The sequence below is a fragment of the Cynocephalus volans genome, chromosome 3 (genome assembly GCF_027409185.1).
Source record: "Cynocephalus volans isolate mCynVol1 chromosome 3, mCynVol1.pri, whole genome shotgun sequence".
Classification (NCBI taxonomy): domain Eukaryota; kingdom Metazoa; phylum Chordata; class Mammalia; order Dermoptera; family Cynocephalidae; genus Cynocephalus; species Cynocephalus volans.
The window spans coordinates 133,996,919-134,018,567 of NC_084462.1; the positions used below are offsets into that span (position 1 = coordinate 133,996,919).

The 21,649-nt window shown below is 36.4% G+C and overlaps 1 protein-coding gene across 1 annotated transcript in view; it reads left to right on the plus strand.

The window, feature by feature from the left end:
• Positions 1 to 21,649, plus strand: part of ATL1 (atlastin GTPase 1) — a 75,318-nt gene that overhangs the window by 10,811 nt on the left and 42,858 nt on the right. The window contains exons 2-5 of the mRNA XM_063090135.1: positions 14,434 to 14,681; positions 18,456 to 18,590; positions 19,045 to 19,149; positions 21,028 to 21,078. Coding sequence (XP_062946205.1) covers positions 14,434 to 14,681; positions 18,456 to 18,590; positions 19,045 to 19,149; positions 21,028 to 21,078 — 539 coding nt within the window. The remainder of the gene's footprint in view (positions 1 to 14,433; positions 14,682 to 18,455; positions 18,591 to 19,044; positions 19,150 to 21,027; positions 21,079 to 21,649) is intronic.

Below are 21,649 nucleotides of genomic sequence, written 5' to 3' on the forward strand. Positions count from 1 at the left end.
CAGTGAGCGCACCAGCCATCCCTATATAGGATCCCAACCTGCGGCCTCGGCGCTCCCATCGCCGCACTCTCCCGAGTGAACCACAGGGTCGGCCCGGGGTTGTAGCTTTTCTAAATAGTTTTATATATAAATGTTGATTACCATAAATACGTGTATAGGTTGACGGTAAAGATAAGTTTCAGATAGGAAGCTTTTCTTAACTTTAAGTAAGATACAAACTAATGACTATATATTTATAAATATTCCACAAATTCGTTCTATTTTATTATATTTTTTTGATTTAAAAACAATTTTTGTATTTTTAAAAGTCTTCTTACCAAAAATGCGTATTTAGTATGGTATTTTGCCTGCATTGTAATGAGACTTCTCACAAACCATCTCAGTATTTCATAGTCACAACCCAAATATTTGTTTTATTTTACTGCATACTTAAATCATATTTAATGTGCAATCTCCCTCCTCTTCATTAAGTTCTTTAAGGTCCCTTAATATATAAACTAAAAGTTCAGAGTTACCCACTTCACCCACACCTAGTATACCAAGGTAGAGTGGGAAAGGATAATCAGATACAAACATCCACTGGAATCTTCTCTCTTTCTCTCACCCCTAATATCCACTCTGTGCCAAATCCGTTCAGGTCTGTGCTCTCTTACTCTGCCTCATCTGGTCCCTCATAACTTTTTCAACCTGCTTCACCCATACTGTATTCCTTTGTTTTCAATTGTATTTCTTTGTTTTCATATGTATTCCTCAAACATGCCAAAATCACATTCATCCACACCTTTTTTTCAGAGTTATACCATATCGTACACACTATTTTATACCTTGGGTAGTTTTTCATAATATATGTTGGTATTTGTTCCAAACAAGCTTCCTTATTCTTTACAACTACCTTATATTTCATTGGTGGAAAACCATAATTTGTTAATCAGTCCCTCATTAATGCACATTTATACTGCTTCTAGTATTTTGCACATGTATAAATATATCTGTGAATGAATTCCTTGAAATGGCATTGATGGCTCAGGTAGTATGTACATTTACATTTTTAATAATTACCTGCCAAATTGTTTCCCAAAGATGCTGTATTCGTTTTAATTCCCACCTGCTGTACCTGACAGTGCAAGTTTACCTCCCACCCAACAAAAGGAATTATCACACTTTCAATCCTTGTAAAGCTGGTATATAAAAAAGGTATCGATATATTTTTCATTCTTATTTGCATGACAATGAATATCTTTTCATATGTGTGGAGTCATTTGATATTGTGGTTTTTGTCAGTTGCTCATTTGTATCTTTTGTCCACTTTTCCTATTTCATACTTAAGTCTGTGATTTACTTGGAATTGATTTTTGTGTATGGTGAGAGCTAGAAGTGAAGGTTCATTTTTTTCCCATGTGAGTATCCAGTTGATTTAGCATCATTTATTGAAAAGATCTTCCTTTCCTCTTTTACTACAGTGGCAACTTTGTTATAAATCAGATGATTGTATATATGTGGGTCTGCTTCTGGAATTTTTAGTCTTTTCTATTTGTTTGTTCATCCTTGTGACAATATTACCCTGTCTTAATTACTGTAGATTTTAATCATTGATGTCTGTTAGTGTAAGTCTCTCAACTTTGTTCTTCTTCAAGATTATCTTTGTTATTCTTGGCTCTTTGCTTTTCCAAATGAGTTTATTAGTTTGTATAAGAAAGACCTATGTAACAGAGAAACAAACTTGTTAATTTGTACAAGAATCATTGCTGAAAATTTGATTGGGATTATAACCAATCTATGGATCAGTGGAGAACATTGACACATTTACAATATAAAGTCTTCTCATCTGAGAACATGTATATCACTCTTTCAGTAATGTTTTCTGTTTTTCTGTAGAGGTCTTAAATATCTTTCATTAGATTTTGGTGGTATATGGAGCCAGCTGCTACTAGTTCATGAGCGCTGATTGAGTGTGTCTTTTCCCAGCTCCACATTCAGTGAGTCACATTGTTAGATTGGAACAGGCCATGGTGGTGGTATTTACATCACAGAAATTGGCAAACGCTACATATCAGGACTCTACCCCACCTATCTACTGTCAAGAGCTGGTAGTTAAACATTTACCAGCACATCACTTAGATTTATTACTAGATATATCAGGTTTTAAGTGGTATTTTTTCTCATTAAAAAAATTAATGTACATACAGTAAAATTCACCCTGTTAGTCTACTGTTCTGTGACTTTTGACAAATTTATACAGTCATGTTATGATTGGCACAATTAAGATATAGAACAATTTCATTACCCCCAATAATTTTCCCTATCCCTTTGTAGTCAACTCCTGCTTCTGTCTAACTCCTGACAACCCTAATCTACTTCGTCTCTATGGATTAGCCTATTCTGGACATTTCATATAAATGAAGTCATACAGCATATTACCACTTAAGTCTAGCTTATTCCATTTAAATAATTCATGTGAGATTCATCCATGTTGTTACATGATCGGTAGTGTTCATTCCTTTTTATTGCTGAGTAATGTTCCAATGTATGAATACCACAGTTTGTTTATCCATTCCCCAGTTGAGGGACATTTGGGTTATTCACAGTTTTTAGCAAATGTGAAGAAAACTGATATTAATATCTCTGTGCAGTTCTGTGTATGAACATGGGTTTTCATATAACTTGGATGCATTTCTAGAAGTGGCATTTCTGAGTCCTGTGGTAAGTGTATGAGAAACTGCCAAACTGTTTTGCAAAGTGGCTGTACCAGTTTTGTATTCCCACTAGCGACATATTAGAATTCTGGTTGCTCCACATCCTCATCAGTACTTGTTTTTTTCAGGTATTTTTTAGCCCTTCTAATAGATATGTAGTTGTTTCATTGTGGTTTTTCATTTCCTTAATGACTGAATGATATTGAGCATCTTTTCATGTGCTTATTTTCCATCCATACATATTTTCTTTGGTGAAGTATAGGTTCAAATCTTTAGCCCACTTTTTAATCAGGTCATTTATTTCATTATTATTGCGTTTTGAGAGTTCTTTATACATTCTTGATGCAAGTCCTTTATCAGATATATGATATACAAATATTTTCTCCCAGTCTGTGGCTTGTCTTTTCATTCTTTTAACAATGTCTTTTGAAGAGAAAAATTCTTAATTTTGATGAAATACAATTTATAATTTTTTTATGGTTCATGCTTTTGGCATCATATCTAAGAAATCATCACGTAATCAAAGGTAATAAAGATTTTCTTTCATATTTTCTTCCAAACATTTTATAATTTTAGGTTTTGTCTTTACATCTGTGATCCATGTTGAGTTAATATTTATCTAGGGTGTGATTATGGATTGAACCTTATTTTTTGTTTATAGATATTCAATTGTTCTGGTGCCATTTGTTGAAAAGACTGTTCTTTCTTCATTGAATTGCCTTAGCACCTTTGTCACAAATCAATTGATCACTCAAGAGAAATGAAAACATATGTTCACATGAAAACTTGTACATAGATGTTCATAACATTATTTATAATAGTCAAAAAGTGGAAACAACCCCAAATACCCATCAGCTGATGAATGGACAAACAAAATGTGGTGTTTGAGTCCATTTTCTGTTGCTTATAACAGAATACCTGAAACTGGGTAATGTATAAAAAAATGAAATTTATTTCTTACAGTTTTGGGAGCTAAGAAGTCCATGGTCCAGGGAACATATCTGGTGAGGGCTGTCTTCTTGGTGGGAACTCCACAGAGTCCTGTGGCTACCAGGGTACCACATGGAAAGAATGGAAAGAGCTCCTTAATGTGCTCATTTGCTTTTCCTTATAAAGCTATGAGTGTCGCTCCTGTGACAACCCACTAAACCATTAAGCTGTAAATCCATGAATGGATCAATCCATTCACAAGAACATAGTCCTCATGATCCAATCACCTCTTAAAGGCCCCACCTTTCAGATACCATAGTTAGATTTACCACCCTCTTAACACTGTTACAATGGAGATTAAGCCTCAGTGAGTTTTGGGGGAACATTCAACCCACAGCAGTTGTATATACATCTAATGGAATATTATTTGGCCAGAAAAAAGAATGAAGTATTAATATGTGCTACAACATGGATGAACCTTGAAGGCCTTATGCTAAGTGAAAGAAGCCTGTCACAGAAGACCACAAATTATACAAATATGATTTCATTTGTATGAAATGTCTAGAATAGGCAAATATCTAGTAGATTAGTAGTTGCCTAGGACTAGAGATTGGTGGGAAGGAATAGAGATGACTGCTAAAGGGTATGGAGATTTTTGGGGGTGATTACAATGTTCTAAAATTAATTGTAGTTATGGTTGCACAACTCTGTGAATATACTAAAAACCATTGAATGGGCTTTTTACTGTAAATGAGTGAATTATATGGTATGTGAACTATATATCAATAAAACTGTTACAAAAACTAACAAAATATTTTGAATATATATGTATGAATGGTTTTTAAAATTTCACTTGATAAGTGTGCTGCAAGTGAATAAAAATAAAATACATTTAAAAAATCAGACTGGTATTCAGCAGCCTTACTAAATTCACTACTTAGTAGTTATCAATATATTCTTTTGGATTTTATACACACACAATCATGCCATCTGTGGATAATATTTCATTTCTTGTTTCTCAATCCTTTTATTTTTTTGTTTCTTTTTCTTATCTTATTGCACTAGCTAGGATTCCAGTACAATATTGATTAAAAGTGGTGATAGTTGATATTCATATATTCATGTCAGATTTCTGATTTCAGAGGAAGCTTTCTTTTTCTTTTTCTTTTTTTTTTTGGCTGGTAATGGGATCGCAACCCTCGACACGGTGTGGTCTGCACCATGCTCAGCCGGTGAGCGCACTGGCCATCCCTATATGGGATCCGAACCGCGGCATCGGCGCTACCAGCGCCACACTCTCCCGAGTGAGCCACGGGGCTGGCCCTCAGAGGAAGCTTTTAGTATTTCAACAATAAATGTAATATTAGTTGTATTTATAAATACCATTTATCACATTAAGGAATTTCCCTTCTACTCCTAGTTTGCTAGGAGGTTCTTTGTTTTTCTGTTGTTGTTGTGGGGTTTTTTGTTTGTTTTTTTGGTGGCCGTTTGGTATGGGTAACTGAACCCTTGACCTTGGTGTTATAACACTGCACTCTAACCAACTGAGCGAACCAGCCAGCCCCTTCTTGTTTTTTTAGATCAGAAATGAGTGTTGCATGTTCATACCTGCTTTTATACATCTACTGAAATGATCATATGGCTTTCTCTTTCATTTAATGTGGTGAATTATATTAATTGACTTTTGAATGTTAAATTAACTGAATTCCTATAATAAATATCATGTCATTGTGATATATTTATTATTTATCTCTGGATTTGATCTGCTATATTTTATTTAGAACTTTTGAGTTTATTTTCATGGGAAATAATAGCTTATAATTTTCCTTTTACATAATGTTTTTTTAAAATTAATTAATTTATTATTATTATTTCTTTACATTATAAAATGTTGCAGAGCAGTTGGGGGGAGGGGGAGATGGTGAGGATGAGGGGGTTAGAGTGGGAGGAAGAGGAAGGCGGGATGTGGTCAAGGCCTGTGGCACCCCCCTCATTCCAGCAGGGGAACCTAGGGGGCTTCCAGCTTGGTTATGGTTGGGCTACATGCAGACTTTGGCGGGAGGGCATGGCTAGAGCCCTCACCCCCTGCCCAGAAGCCCTGGGTGCTTCCAGCAGTTGCTCAGTGGTTGTTGCTGGGCTGGATGACAACATTGGGGGGCTTGGCTGAGGACTTTGGCCCCCCAATCCTGGCTCAGGGGCCTGGGGGGCTTCTGGTGGTAGCATGGTCATGGCTGGATGCAGATGTTGGTGGGGCATGACTGAGGTCCTCCACAACCCCCACCCCAGCTTGGGGGCCTAGGGGCTTCTGATGGTGGCACAGCCATCACCAGGCAAGATGTGGATGTCAGGAGTTGTGGCTGAGGCCCTCGGCGCCCCCCCACCCTGGTTCAGGGGCCTAGCGGGCCTCTGCTGGCAGTGCAGCCATTGCTGGGCCGGATGTGGATGTTGGCGGGGTTATATCTGAGGCCCTCGGCCACCACTCCCTGTTTTGGGATACTGTGGGGCTTCTAGTGGCAGTTTGGTCATCACTGGGCTGGATGCAGACATCAAGAGCTGTAGCTGAGGCTTTTTGTCCCCCACCCCACCCAGGCTCAGGAGACTGGGGGACCTCTGTGGAAGCTTGGTCATGACTGGGCTAGATGTGGATGTTGGAGGGGTGTGGCTGAGGACCTCATACCCCTACCCTGGCTCGGGAGCCCAGGGGTTTCTGGCTCTTTTAGGTTTTATAGGTATTCTTGGGTGGTGTTAGACATTTACTGGCTAATATCAGAACTTTGTCTCTGATCTTTTGATGTTTTGTGTTTTCTTTCGCTTCTGTGTTGAATTACTAGCTATTCCCACCACTTAAACTCTGTACTGGAACTAATTTGTTGTCCTTTGCTTACTTCTAAAACTTCCTGAGACTAGCACTTGAGCCCTGTGGTTGAGCTAAATTGCTGCTTTCTGCTGATTCCCTGGGGAAGCCGTTTTGTGCAGCTGAGGATTTTACTGCTGACCTTGTAAGCACTTCCAGGTCTTGTGAGATCTGGTACACCTGTGTTGTGTGGAAACTCTGGTCTGGGCCTGAGTCTTTTCAGCAAACTGCACCCCCTGCAGTTCTGTATTCCTGACCAGTCTCCACTGAGTGGGCCTGATTGGAGGGCAGATCGGCTGTCCATGCTGTGCCCCAGTATTCCCCTGGTGGACCTGTCTCCCTCACCCCCCGTACTCCAAACACTGCCTATGGGGCAGGTCGTGTGCCAGTCCCTTGCAATAACTCACCAGGCTTTGAGCGGTTCCTTTTTTCAGTTGTCTGTGGCCCCTCACTCCTATGTGGGTCCATGGGAACCCTGCCATGGTTTGGCTGGCCTGGGGGACACCAAGGCCCTCTTCTCTCCTGCAGTCTCCAAGCAACTTCACACAAAGGGTGCAGCTATGGTTTTTGCTAGCTCTTGCTCACCAGGGCCAGCATTGAAATGGCCCGGGCTTGAAACAGTCAGAGTGGTCCTTTCTTTCTCTCATCGTGACTTCTCCTGCCTTCATGAACTCCTTAGGTCTCTCTCTCTTCCCTTGCTGAGCTCTAGTGGCCCCAGCTTGGCATTCATTGCTTTTCTCCATTTTTATAATGTGCTTTTTTAGTGTTTGGTATCAGAGTTATTCTGACATTATTAAACAGGTTGAGAATGCTCCCTCATTTTCTGTTTTCTAGAAAAGTTTGAGTAAGTTTGTGTAGGTTTGTGCTATTTTTTTTCTTAAATGTTTGGAAGAGTTTACCAGAGAAGCTAACTGAGCTCGTAGTTTTCTTTTTATGAAGGTTTTAAATTATAAACTTAATTTCTTTTACATATATAAGAGTATTCATATTTTCTATTTCTTCTTGTGTGATTTTTTTTTATAAGTGATGTTTTTCTTTGAATTTGTTTATTTCATCAAAGTGTAGTTTTGGTACTGACTTAGACAAATTGATAAATAGATCAGAACATTTATTAGATCATGTAGTTCACAATATTTTAAAATTTACACTGTGATTTCTTCTTTGAGCCATAGGTTATTTAGAAATTTACTGCTTAATTCCCAAACATTTAGGAATCTTCTAAATGTCTTCTTGTTACTGATTTCTAGTTTAATTCCTCTGATTAGAGAACATATTCTTCATTATTTTAAAACCCCGAAGTTTGTTGAGATCTAACTTATGAACCAGTACATGTTCTATTTGTTAAATGTTCGATATGAACTTAAAAAGTATATATGATTCTGTAATTATTAGCTGTCATATCGGTCAGATTGGGTACTAATGATACTGTTCAAATCTACATATTTACTGATTTCTTGTCTGAAATTTTAGACAATAGAAAAAATTCCTAGAAAGATAGAATGAACCAGAGTGTCTCAAGAAGAAATATTGTTTTATTGGTATTAATATAACTACAGCACGATAACTATTAAAAAAATTGAGGTAACAGTTAAAAATCATCTCACGAAGAAAAGACTAGGTCCAGAGAGTTTTACAGGTGAGTTCTATCAATTTCAAAGAACTTTCACTCTAATCTTTTATTACAAACTCTTCCTGAAAATAGAAAAGGGAGAATTTGCTAACTTATTTTATAAAGCTCATGTAACTTTGATAATAAAACCAGCCAAGGACAAAATGAAAAAGGAAAAACATAGACTCAAGTCATTTATGAATATGGATGCAAAATTCCTAAACAAAATTTAGCAAACTGAATCCAGGAGTGTATAAATTAGATCCTGCACTCCGAAAATACTAAGTTGATATAAAAAAATGCAAAGATATATTATGCACTACTTTGACAGATTAGAGATGAAAAACCATACCATCATTTCAATACATGAAGAAAAGACATTTAATATAATTTATTATCCATTTGTGATTTTTACAAATTCTTAGTAAACTAGAAGTAGAAGAGAATTTCCTTAACCTGATAAAATAAAGTGTATCTACCAAACCAAACCAAACAAAACTATAACACGTGCGTCTCCACTTAGGGAAATATTGGAAATACTCCCTTTAAAATCAGGAAGTTATATCCACTGAAATCAGAAGTTATGTTAATTATCACCTCATTTTTTCATCATGGCATTGAATGTCCAATAATACAAGAAAAATAAAAGAAATACATAAGATTAAAAAGTTGGGAATAAAACTGTCATTATTTATAAATTGTATTTCTATGTCTACATTTAAAAAAACCCAAAAGTATCTACATAAGTTTACAGGAAATAATAGAGTTTAGCAAATGTTTCAATATGAGATCAATACATTAAAGTCTATCATAGTTCTTTACCCAAGTGTATTAGTCTGTTTTGTGTTGCTATAACAGAAATACCTGAGACTGGGTAATTTATAAAAACAGAGGTTTATTTGGCTTATGATTCTGGGACAGCTGCATCTGGCACAGGCCTCAGGCTCCTTCCATTCATGGCAGAGAGTGGCAGACAGCCAGCAGGTACAAGCAGAAAGAGGGGAGGTGCCAGGGTCTTTTATACAAACAGCTCTAACGGGAACTAACAGAGCGAGATCTCACTCAGGACCCCCACCCCCCAGAGAGAGCATTAGTCCATTCATGAGGGATCCGCCCCCATGACTCAAACAGCTTCTAGCACTGCCACATTGGGGATCAGATTTCCACATGAGTTTTGGGAGGACAACACATCCAAACTCCATCACAAAACAACTAGAAAGTATAATTAAAACAAAAACAACAAATAAACCAGTTATACAGCAACAAAAACTATAATGTACCTAGGAATAAATGTAATAAACCTCTCCCCAGCACCCCAAATTGTAAGAACTTTACTGAAAGAATTAAAGACCAGAAGTAGCTGGAGAGATAGCCCATGTTTATGAATTGGAAGACAGTACTATCATGGTACTGATTCCTTCCAAATTGATCTATAAATTTAATGCAACTTCAATAAAAATTCAACTAACATATAGATTTTAATTCTTTTGTGGAAATGTTTAAAATAGCCAACACTGATAATAATTAGAAGAATAAGAGGGGCTTGCCGTACTATATAATAATTACTTTTTAAAAGCTATTTTGATTAGGATGGTGTACTCTTGGTGCTGGTATAGACAAATTGATGAATGGACCAGAACTGAGACCTCAGAAACAAGTTAGTGTATGTGTGTGTGTGTGTGTGTGTGTGTGTATGTGTAAAACTTATTTATGACTAAGATCTCATGGCAGACCACTTGAGGAAAGAAGGTGCTTTGATAAATAGAGCTCTGAAAAAATTGTTACTCATACAGGAAAAATAAAATTGGATTTCTATCTCATACCTTATACAAATATCAAATCCTCATGGACTAAGAACTTAAATATCAAAAGCAAAACTTAAAAACTTAGAATATATGTAACTATTTTTCAGATCTTTTATAAGGAATAATTTCTTAAACATGACATACAAATTGTTAATTATAAAAGAAAATATTAATAACACCTATTACATTAAAATTAAGAATGCTTTTCATCAACAATACCTTAAGGGAAATGAATAGGCAAGCTCTAAATTAGAAGATTTTTGCCATGTGTATAGTCAACAATGGACTAGCATTCAAAATATATTTTAAAAACTACAAGGAGGAGTTCCAGTCAAGATGGCAGAATAGATGGTCCCCAGCGTCACTCTCTCCCACAAATCAACCAATTTACAGCTATAAAAAAGCAATGACAGCTAAGTTGGGGATGCTAGAGCTCAGGGGAAGAGGAGGAGAGACCTACAGAGTGTGTGAAGGTGGGAGAAGCCACAATGAGAGATAGAAAGAACCACTCCGAACGTTTTGAGCCCCAGCTTCTTCCTGGCTGGAGGTGCTGAGTGCATGGAGCAGGAGCTGACAAAAGCCACAGCTGTGCCCTTCAGATGAAGTTGCTTGGAGGCAGCAGGGGAGAAGAGGGCCTTGGTGGCCCCCAGGCCAGCAAGACCACTAATAGAGTTCCTATAGACCCACATAGGAGCAAGGAGCCACAACTGAAAAAAAGGAAAAAAAAAAAAACCCTCAAAGGCCCGTGAATCATTGCAAGGGACCAACCAGCACACAGACCGTCCCATGGGAAATGTGTGGAGAGCAGGTGGTGGAGGAGACAGTCCCATCAGGAGAACACTGGGCACAGCAAGGACAACTTATCTGCATCTCAATCAGCATAGAACCACTCAGGAGACTGGTCAGGAATATAGAATTGCATGGGGTGCAGCATGATGAAAAGACTCAGGCCCAGACCAGAATTTCTACACAACCCAGGTACACCAGATTTCATGAGACCTAGATGTACCTATAAAGTCAACCTCTAAAACCTGAGCTGCACAGAAAGCCTTCCCTAGGGAATTAGCAGCAAAGCAGCAATTTAGCTAAACCACATAGCTCAAGTACCAGTCCCCATAGGAAATTCCCCCATTTTAGAAGTAAGCAAAGGAAGGGAGGTTTTGGTGATGGGCAACAATAATCAGCCACAATATATATCGACAAAATAAAATTAAAAAAAAAAAAAAAAAAAAAGAAGTAAGCAAAGGACAACAAATTGGTTCCAGTGCAGAGTTTAAGTGAGTGGTGGGAACAGCAAATAATCCAGCACAGAACTGAAAGAAAAAACAAAGTACCTACAACCAGAGACAAAGTTTCATATTAACTAGTAAAGGTCTCATTTCACAAAGAACACCTATAACACCTAGAAGGACCAGAAGCCCCTGCACTACCAAGCCAGAAAGGGGGTAGGGCTGGGGGCCTCAGCAATGCCCCATGACACCTGGGACCAGTCCCAAGGGTGGGAGATGAGGGCCTCAGCCACACACCTCTGACATGCACAACCACCCCAGTGATGACCACTGAGCTGCCACAGGAAGCACCCTGGGCTCCCCTGAGCTGGGGTGGTGGAGGGCCTTGGGCCTTGGCCACACACCCCCAACATGCACAGCCAGCCCAGCGACTACCACTGAGCCACTGCAGGAAGTGCCCCAGGCTCTCCCAAGTCAGGGTGGTGGGGGGCCTTGGGCCTCAGCCATGTCCCCCAACAGCTGCAGCCAGCCCAGCAGTGACCACTGAGCCACCGCAGGAAGTGCCCCTGGCTCTCCCAAGCTGGAGTGGTGGGTGGCTGAGGGCCTTGGCTATGCCCCCCCGACACCTGCAACCAGCCCATCTGTGACCACCAAACCACCACAAGAAGTGCCCTGGGCTCTCCCAAGCCAGGGCGGTGAGGGGCTTTGGGCCTCAGTCATGCCCCATTGACACATGCAACCAGCCCAGTGATGACGACCAAGCCGCAGCAAGAAGGGCCCCGTGTTCTTGAGCTAGGGTGGTGGGGGCGAAGGCTTTTGCCACACCCCCTGACATCTGCACCCAGCCTGACAATGACCAAGCCACCACTGGAAGCCCCGCAGGCTCCCCTGTGGGAATGAGGGGGGTGCCACAGGCCTCAATCCCACCCCTCCTTCTTCCTCCTTCTTCCATCACATTTCTTTCCCCTTTCCCCTCTCTCCCTCCCTCCCTACTGCTCTGCACCAACATCATAGAATGTAAAAAACTGATATTAATAAAATTACATTTTCTTTAATAAATAAATAAATAATACACTTTTGTGATTAAAAAAACAAAAAAAGTACAAATCAATAAGAAAAAGACAAGCAACCTAATTGAAAAATCAACAAAAGGCATTGTTTACTTTATTAGCAATTAGAGAAATGTACAGCAAGACCGCAATTAGATACTATTTTATACTTATATAATTGACAAAAATTAAGAAGTCAGACAAAATCAAGTGTTAGAAAGGATATGGATCAATACGGTGTCAAAGAAATTGCTGGGATGAGGACTGAAAAATTGGTATAGCCACTTAGAAAAAACAATTTTCCATCATGTTGTAAAGCTGAATACTGAAAAACTTACAATCCAGAAATTTCATTTCTACATGCATTTCCAGGAGTGCCTCTTGCATATGTCTAGTTACAAACAATCTTAAAGAATTATTTCCATTTGTAGAAAGTTGTGATCTAGTTTTCTGCTTTGAAGATATGTTTTTCTATCCAAAATATTATGTCTATCCAGGGTTCATGACTCACAATTGTGTACTCATAACTAAACCACAGACAAAGAGCTTCATCAAATAAAATGTGTGTATTTGATATCCTCAGAAAGGTCCTTTGTGCTGAGGCTAAAATTAGGTGGGCAGGTAGTATTGGAATCAAACATGAATAGATAGTAATAATAAATAATATTAATAGTGGTCATCATGTATTAAGCATGTACTATTTGTCAGACTCTTTGATCTTCATTTAATGAACATTACTTTGTTTAATCTTCACAAAGCCTCTCTGATGTAGGTACCGTTGTATATAAAGTTATCAATATAATATATTTACATATATCAGTGTGATCTGGAAACATTTAAAATTATGCCAAGAGATACAATCGCCTTGTTGTTCCCTAGTTATAAGACTTATCAAATAGACATCATGAAGAAAGTCTGTTTAAATATATTTTCAAAAATTTAAATGAAAGGTTATTTAAGAGCCCACTTTGTTTCAAAATTAATATTATTGTCTGAGTCAGTTTGGGCTACTATAACAGAAATATCACAGACTGGATGGCTTCAACAACAAACATTTAATTCTCACAGTTCCAAAAGCTGGGTGAGATCAGAGTGCCAATATGGCCAGGTTCTTTGTAAGGGCCCTCCTCCTGGTTCACAGACGACTGCCTTCTTGTTGTATCCTCACATTTCACAGAGAAAAGGCTCTGGTCCCTTCATCTCCCTATAAGGGCACTAATCCCATCATAGGGGCTCCACCCTCATGACCTACTCTATCTCTAATTACCTCTTGAAGACCTCATCTCCAAATACCATCACATTGGAGATCAGAGTTTCAACTATGTATGAATTTGGGGAGGGACACAAACATTCAGTTCATAGCAATTATTAAGGGTTTATTTGAGGCTAGGTCATATATCTGATCCGAGGAATTAATTATTGTATGTATTGACCTCCTGTTCCTTTGAGACAAAGCACATGAGCCCATTTATGTGTTGTCCAAAAGTTATTTGATTACCACTACTCAGTGGTAATCAGTCAGAATATTATAGCAGAAAGATCTGGGATGAAAGTTTAGATACAATCTATCCCAGGTTGACAGTTACTATCTATGTGAACTTGGACCTATCCCTTCCTAGTGGGTGTGATCTTGGGAAAGTTAATTAGATTCTTAATTTCATTGTGTGTCAAAAATACGGATAATAATAAGTACTTTGCTGGAATATTACAAGGATTAATTAAATAACATGAGAAAGCATCCATGGTATAGAAATAGACTTCGTGATATAGAAATTCCATTTCTTTCTCTTGGACAAGCTCAATACATCTTTGGCTTTAGTTTCCTCATCTATAATAGTACTTAATGGCATCCTTGCAAATCTTTGATTCTGAGATCTTCTATGTATTTCCTCCTATGTATGCTCAACTTTAAGTGTTGCAAGGATCCTTTATGTAAATAAGCTACTTCTAGGTGATGAAGAAAGTGTGAACTAAAACCATTTTACTTCTCTGCTCCACAAGTAGCGTTCTTTGCTTTGATTTTCTTCCTCACTCAGCAAAGATCTCTGCACTGACTTAGAGCTTTCTTTTGATGTCTGTTTGATTCAGTCACATGAGAAGGACCAAATGTAAGTCTTTCTGGAATATGGTATAAATGACATTAAAATATGGCATTAATACGAATATTTCTAATTCCACCGTGCTCCTGTGTCAGAGTTGAGAGGTACATATACATTTCTTGGCATTTTGAGATGATTAGCTGAGCCAGTTGCTTTTTTCAACAGGTGGATTTTCAGAAAAGACGTATGAATGGAGCTCAGAAGAGGAGGAGCCAGTGAAAAAGGCAGGACCAGTCCAAGTCCTCATTGTCAAAGATGACCATTCCTTTGAGTTAGATGAAACTGCACTAAATCGGATCCTTCTCTCAGAGGCTGTCAGAGACAAGGAGGTTGTTGCCGTATCTGTTGCTGGAGCATTTAGAAAAGGAAAATCATTCCTGATGGACTTCATGTTGAGATATATGTACAACCAGGTATGTAAGAAGTGCTTTAAAAAGTGTTTTTTGTTTCTGTGCATCTGTCACTTTGTGTTTTTATTTAGTGGTGTTCAATATTTCCATTTCTATTATTAACGTACCATAAATATGAATCAGTTAAAAAATGCTATGATGTAAAAAAAAAAAAAAAAATGCTATGATGTAACCATTCCAAAGTCAGTGCTTTGGGGACCAAACTACACAGACCACTTTTCTCTCAAGCCACTTTGCTGCATTTCCCTTAGAATATAATTTATTATTTTACTCTTTTAAAAATAGACACATTATAGTGATATGCTTATAAACTTTACATGTTATAGGGTTTAAAATGTCAAACAACTTTTGCCATAAGTTTTTAATTGTAATAGTTTTTTTTTCAACATTTGCTATGACATTATTCAAGCATACGGCCAACTCAAAAAAATTTTACAGTGAACATCTGGGTACCCACTACCTAGATTCTATCATTAACATTAATATTCCTACTTTATCATTTGTGTCTCCATCTATTCATCCCTCTTTCCATCCATCACTTTGTCTTCTTTTTTTATGTATTCCAAAGTAAGTTGCTGACATCAGTACACTTCCCCATATAAATTTCAATAATATATGATTATTATGTGTGTATATATATACCTCAAAAAATTTTTTTTCTCATATATATATGTATTTACTTAGTTTTTTCTTTTGAGGTTAAATTTACATACAATGAAATGCACAAATCTTAAATGTGCATTTGCTGATTTTTGATGAGTACATATATCTGTGTAGCCCAAAACCATATCAAGATACAGAACATTGACATTATCCCAGTTAGTTCTCACCCTTACGCTATGCCCAGAGGCAACCAATAGTGTCATAACATTTGAGATAGTGTGACAAAGAAGTGAGATTTTAAAGGATCTAGATTAAACAAGCAGAAGGATAAATAGGAGATTCGGCCTGAGGAACAGAAGGTTAGGAATGGAAAATATTCTAGGATTTTTTCCCTATCCTTTTACCCATAGCAGTTCTAATGTAAATATGAACGTTGTGGAAAAATAGACACACTACCCAAAGAACTTTGTATTATGCATTTATACTACAATTATCTATTTTAGAGTGATCTTTTATACTTGGGATGTTTTTTAACAATTCTATGTTAACTTTAACATCTTGTATCTCTAGCCTCAGTTCAAACAAATCAAGAACATAACTACCAAAATAATTCAGGCTTTGAAAGCAAACAAAATTCTTACCAATCCTTATTTCTAGCATACCAACATTAGTATGCTACTTAACGCAGGTAGGAAAATTGAATGAACAAAATTAATATACCTTCCAGTCTTTGAGATTATACAGTTTTAGGTATATTTATAGTTTTAACAGTTAAATAAATATTAGAATGAAATACTCAATAGCACTTGTCATGTTGCTTATGGTAAATAGCATTTAGTTAGATTAAACTGTACTAGATTTTTCTGCTTTTGTTTTTCTTTTTCTACACCTAGTAGAGCATTCAGGAAGCAAGACAGAATACAACACTTGTTTTGCTGTTCCTCTCATATGGGCATGTATCACTGACTTGTTTAGATAAAATTCTACTTTAATTTCTGCATATATAATTATCATTCATATTAGAATGGCAAAGTTCAATTTCAAGTATGACAATCTGTGTTCTCCTTAGCAGGAAAACTTTTATTAAGCTTATCCTATACCTGATGCTAGTAATCAATAAGTAATTTTTGAAGAAATACATGAATACATGCCTGAATGAATGAAATAAGATAAAATTTAGATCTGCCAAAGTAACTATTTGTGGATGTTTTCCTTGTCTTTCTTATTTATTTTTCAGGCTTAGAGTTTTTATAAATACCTGGTGTTAATGTTACAATTATGTTATTGTTAAGCTAATTCATAGTCATTGCAATTTATTCCTTAAAATATGCATCCAAGACTCTTTTCCAGGCAACACTTTATTAGACTAATTTCAATCTCTACATCTATTGTATTTATTGACTACCTGCTGCATGCCCTGCATTGTGCTAGGCACTATGGTAGATACCAGAGAAGACATAGATTTTACATTTAGGTATCTCGGCTTGGCCAAGGAGACAGAATTAATATATTTGAAATATTTAGAGCATTATTAAATGCTAATTCATATGTTTCTTTTGCGGGGAGGAGGGCAGCTGGCCAGTACAGGGATCAAACTCTGGACCTTGATGTTATCAGCACCACACTCTAACTGATTAACTGGCCAGCCCTATAATCCCTGAATGTAGTTCAGGGGAGGGATATATTTGTATAGGCAGAAGTTAGAGAAAGCTTCATAGAGATATTGGGAATTAGGATAGATTTTGAAGATGTGCAAGATCTGGATCATGAGAGAAAGGAAGAAGGGACATTCTGACGAAGAGGAATGAGTATGACTATGCACAAAACAGAGGTTGCATCGTCTTCCCTAGAGTGGAAATCATGTAGTAGGGACGAAGGAGAAATAAAATTGAAGAGGTGGGAGCCAGACAATGGAACCAATTCATGGAAAAACCAAAACTGAACTCTTTATAAGGGTCTAAAATGCTTTATAGAACAAGATAGGATATAACTGAATAAAATTTTCTTTTATACTAGTTTATATAGAATTCTTATTAATTCAAATAATCTACTTCCAGATTTCTTTACATTAGTGAAATTTTATATTTTAGTTAATATGAGGTTTTAGATTTGAGGATTACTAACGAGGTCTTCTAAAAACTAATAACTTATTCTAAGAAATACAAAAATAAGTGTAACTACTATTAACCAAGATTTCCAATGACTGACTTACTAAATCTAAGGGATACTCTCCATTCCTTATCTTATTTGATCTTCAGTGTTTTTAAAATTTGACAATTTTTTCTATTCTCTCTTCCTTTAACTTCTCGAATCCCACTGGTATCGGTAGCCTTCTATTCCTCCCACTGTCCTGGCCCTGGTTTAGGTCCTCAATCATATTTTTAACCTTTACAATAGCCCTGCTTTTTGTCCTTCCTAGCTATCATTTCCCTTTTCTACTACTAGCCCTTCACTGCTTCTAGAATAATCTTTCTACTCACAACTATAACGATAATTCATCTCTGCTTCTTTGAAACTGCCCATTGCCTACAGGATAAAATCTAACTCTCTTAGGCAACTTACAAGGCCTTTAAGAATCTGGCCATCTGTCCAGTGTCTTCCTACTACTCACTCCCTCCTTCCCCCATACCAAAGCATTTATGTATATCCTGACATAATATGCTCTCTCATATCTCTCCTCTCTCTCTCTCTCTCTCTCTCCTCATAGAACGTATTCTCCATGTTTGCCTGCCTGGAAAATGCCTAAATGTTCAAGTCTTAGCTCAAACATCACCTCTCCTGTGAAGTCTTACCTGACCAAGCATTAGTTATTTCTTTTTGTGTGCGTCCATTTTTGCCTTTCATACACTTCCATTTTGGCATGCATATGTTGCATCATAATGGTTTGTTAGCATGTCTATCTCCTTGTTAGGCTGTGAGTTTCCGAACAATAGAATGATACCTGGAATGATATCTTTTTATCTTTTTATCCCCAGAACCTAACATAAAATGTGGCACATGGTTTCTCCTCTGTAATTTCTTTTGTATGAACAAAGTTATTGTGTCAGTGCAATAGATATGCATATGTTGTTTACTTTTGACTAGAATTGGAGAGGGATATGAATCAGAATGGATGCATGGAAAAAACTATACACACATATCCAATTCCATATCATAGACTTTATTAATTTATAGGAATCAGTTGATTGGGTTGGTGACTACAATGAACCATTGACTGGTTTTTCATGGAGAGGTGGGTCTGAACGAGAGACCACAGGAATCCAGATATGGAGTGAAGTCTTCCTTATCGATAAACCTGATGGTAAAAAGGTATGATGCTAACTTCTTAAATAAAGTTGTTTTCACTTGCAACAGTTAGCACTTTTCAGGATCTTTGAAATGCTCTTCTGAAAACTAATTTTGTCCATCTGACATGAAGCTTAAGCGGGGGGAGTAGTATCCTATCGTGTGATCCCTGTTTCCCTTTCTTGTGATCAGGAGAAGCAAAATTATGAGGACAACAGAACAACAAATCAGCAAGCTAACATCTGTATTTTGTTTCAATGCCATATTAGGACAGATGCTCAGTGAAAATTAATCATTACAGTAACCAGCAGCTAATTAATATTTTTCTTTTCTGTGGTATTCTTGGCACGTGTAAGAAATTATCTATTAAGTATTCATTGATAATGGTTTCCTTTAGTTCTTGTGCTGTTAATGTTGTGGTAATCCTAATGCCCTAGATGTCCTATAAATATTAATAATGTACTCCACTTGCCTATAGGTTGCGGTGTTGTTGATGGATACTCAGGGAACCTTTGACAGTCAGTCAACTTTGAGAGATTCGGCCACAGTGTTTGCCCTTAGCACAATGATCAGCTCAATACAGGTATGGAATAAAATAAATACATTTTGATGGATGTTTCTTTAACTAAAAATTATAAATATATTGTTTATGCATACATGTGATAGTGAGATAAACAACAGCAATGGTAAATTATATGTTTTATCTGGCTCAATTAGCATACCAGTTCTTGTGATTTCTATAAGAGTAGAATTTTTTTTGTTACTGTAGTTTTTAAAGTTGACTGCTTTAGTCAGAAAGCTTATATTATCCTGTTGATACTTTTTCTGTTCAAAGCCTATAATAAACTCAATAATATTATAATACATATGTACAAATTAGGATCACCTAATAAGTTATTTTTAATGAATCAAGATTTATAAATATAAAATTTTGTTTTACATAGCCCATGGAAACATTTCTAAAGGTAAAAACATGTATGTGTATTCACAGCTTTTAAAAACACCTTAATATACATTTAGGAAAGTAAATGTTTTTATACAAAATTATCTTTCTTTCTTTTTTTCTTTTTCTTTTCTTAAGTATTGTTTTGAGGTTATTTTAGGCTTTCTAAATTGTCCTGAAAGTCCTTGGGGAGTTTTACTATACCAGCAGAACACACAGCATAAAAGATTTTATGACTGCTTTTAGATATTTTCTATTCACTGGAGAGAGCAAGAAGAGAGAGCAGCCAAGAAACAGAGCAGATCAATAAAAACAGTAAAGTAGCTTAAAAAGGCAGGAAAGGCAAAGTAGTTAAGATAAGTAAGCCAAGACTGAATTATAAGTGAACAGAGAGAATGGAGATAGTGAACCAACAACAAAGGCATCATATGGGGTTAGGACAACCAAGAGATAGAAGGAGGAAGGATAGACTGAATTTTTTTATAAAGGACTTTGAAATGAAATTGATGGCTATCACCTATGATTGACTAACTTTTAAAAATCTACATCCTTTTTTTTTAAATTGATAAAAATTTTATATATTTATCGTGTACAACATGCAATACATATACATTATGGCTCAGTCAAGCTAATTAACATGCATTACCTCCCATACTTATCATTTTTTGTGGTGTAAAAATCTACTTCTTGAATGAGCCTTTAAAATGCTGACTGAAGGTCTAATTTCTTCATAATCGACAGTATAAGCTATTACACAAGTCAGTCAAAACCAGATTGGCTTTGTTTTTAAATTTTTATTATTTACTATTTATATTTGACCTGAATACATTGAATATCTTCATAGAAAAATCTGCTAAGTCCTTAGTAATGACTATTTTTTGTTATTATCTAAGAAATGGTCTGTTATTTAAATAAGTACATGAAGCATACTCTTTGTATCAGTACATAAACAAAAAGCATACTTAACTTGTCTTTGAAGTTACTAACATTTATTCCCCTTAAAAATGTCATCTTAATGCTGTGATCTGTTCATGAAGCAATAATGCATATACATAAGGATGTGAACATTATATCTAGAACCTAACTTCCATGTGTTAAAACTTCTTATAGACATAAAATAATCTATTGTGAAGAAGTCAACATAATTTTTCAAAACAAACTTTTTTGTATGGCTTGTTCAGATTTAGATTGCTATTATTTTGGTGTGCTTGAAGAATGATTATTTTATTGACTAATTATTAAATTAGGTTCATAAAATAATTTTAATATTCTGTCTCCAGAGCAGGTGGCTATTGTATTCCTGGAATCATTTTATGATTATTGTACATTGTTTATTGTCTCTCAAGCTTCTTTTACTCTTCTCTCAAGATCTTATAAATATCATTATGTGAGAATATATGTAAGAGAGTTAAATTTTGTGATAGTCGATACCTGTATTTAGAAAAATACAGAATGACAAAGTAAGTGCTTAAGATGATGCCAATTATCTTCTCATTTTGACTTTATTTCTTAATCAAGGTATATAACTTATCCCAAAATGTCCAGGAGGATGATCTTCAGCATCTCCAGGTAACAATAGTTATCTCTTTTTTTTGTATATCTAGTAGTCTTTTGAACATGTGTAGCAGAGCTTCAGGCAATGATTTACAAACATAACCAAATGGAGGTTGTCCTATCTCCAGGTTTTTTGTTCTGCCTCTGTTCTTTCTAATTCAGTTTTCAAATTCCTTTGTTTCTGTAAAACTACTCGCTATCAGCCCTACGTATGTGAAAATATATGGCAAATCAGAGGGAAGAAAGAATCTTTGGTTTATAAATTACCCAAAATGTGAAGTTGAAGTTTTACAATCAGGGATTTGATAATTATTAGTATGATATCCATTATATACCATATTTTTTCTTGTGGACCACTTTATAGCTAATTGATAACGCATAGAATTCTATTTTAGATCTAAAAGAAGTCTCAGTGACACCTAATTTATCCTTTATATTTCATAGATGAGGAAAATGAGAGTGAAAGAAATAAATGACTTGCTGAAACTTCCATGGCTAATTAGTGGTAGAGTGGGAATAAAAATGTAGTCATTTTACTGAGCTCAGTGCTCCTTCCACTCTTAAATAGTATTTAAATCTCAAATAA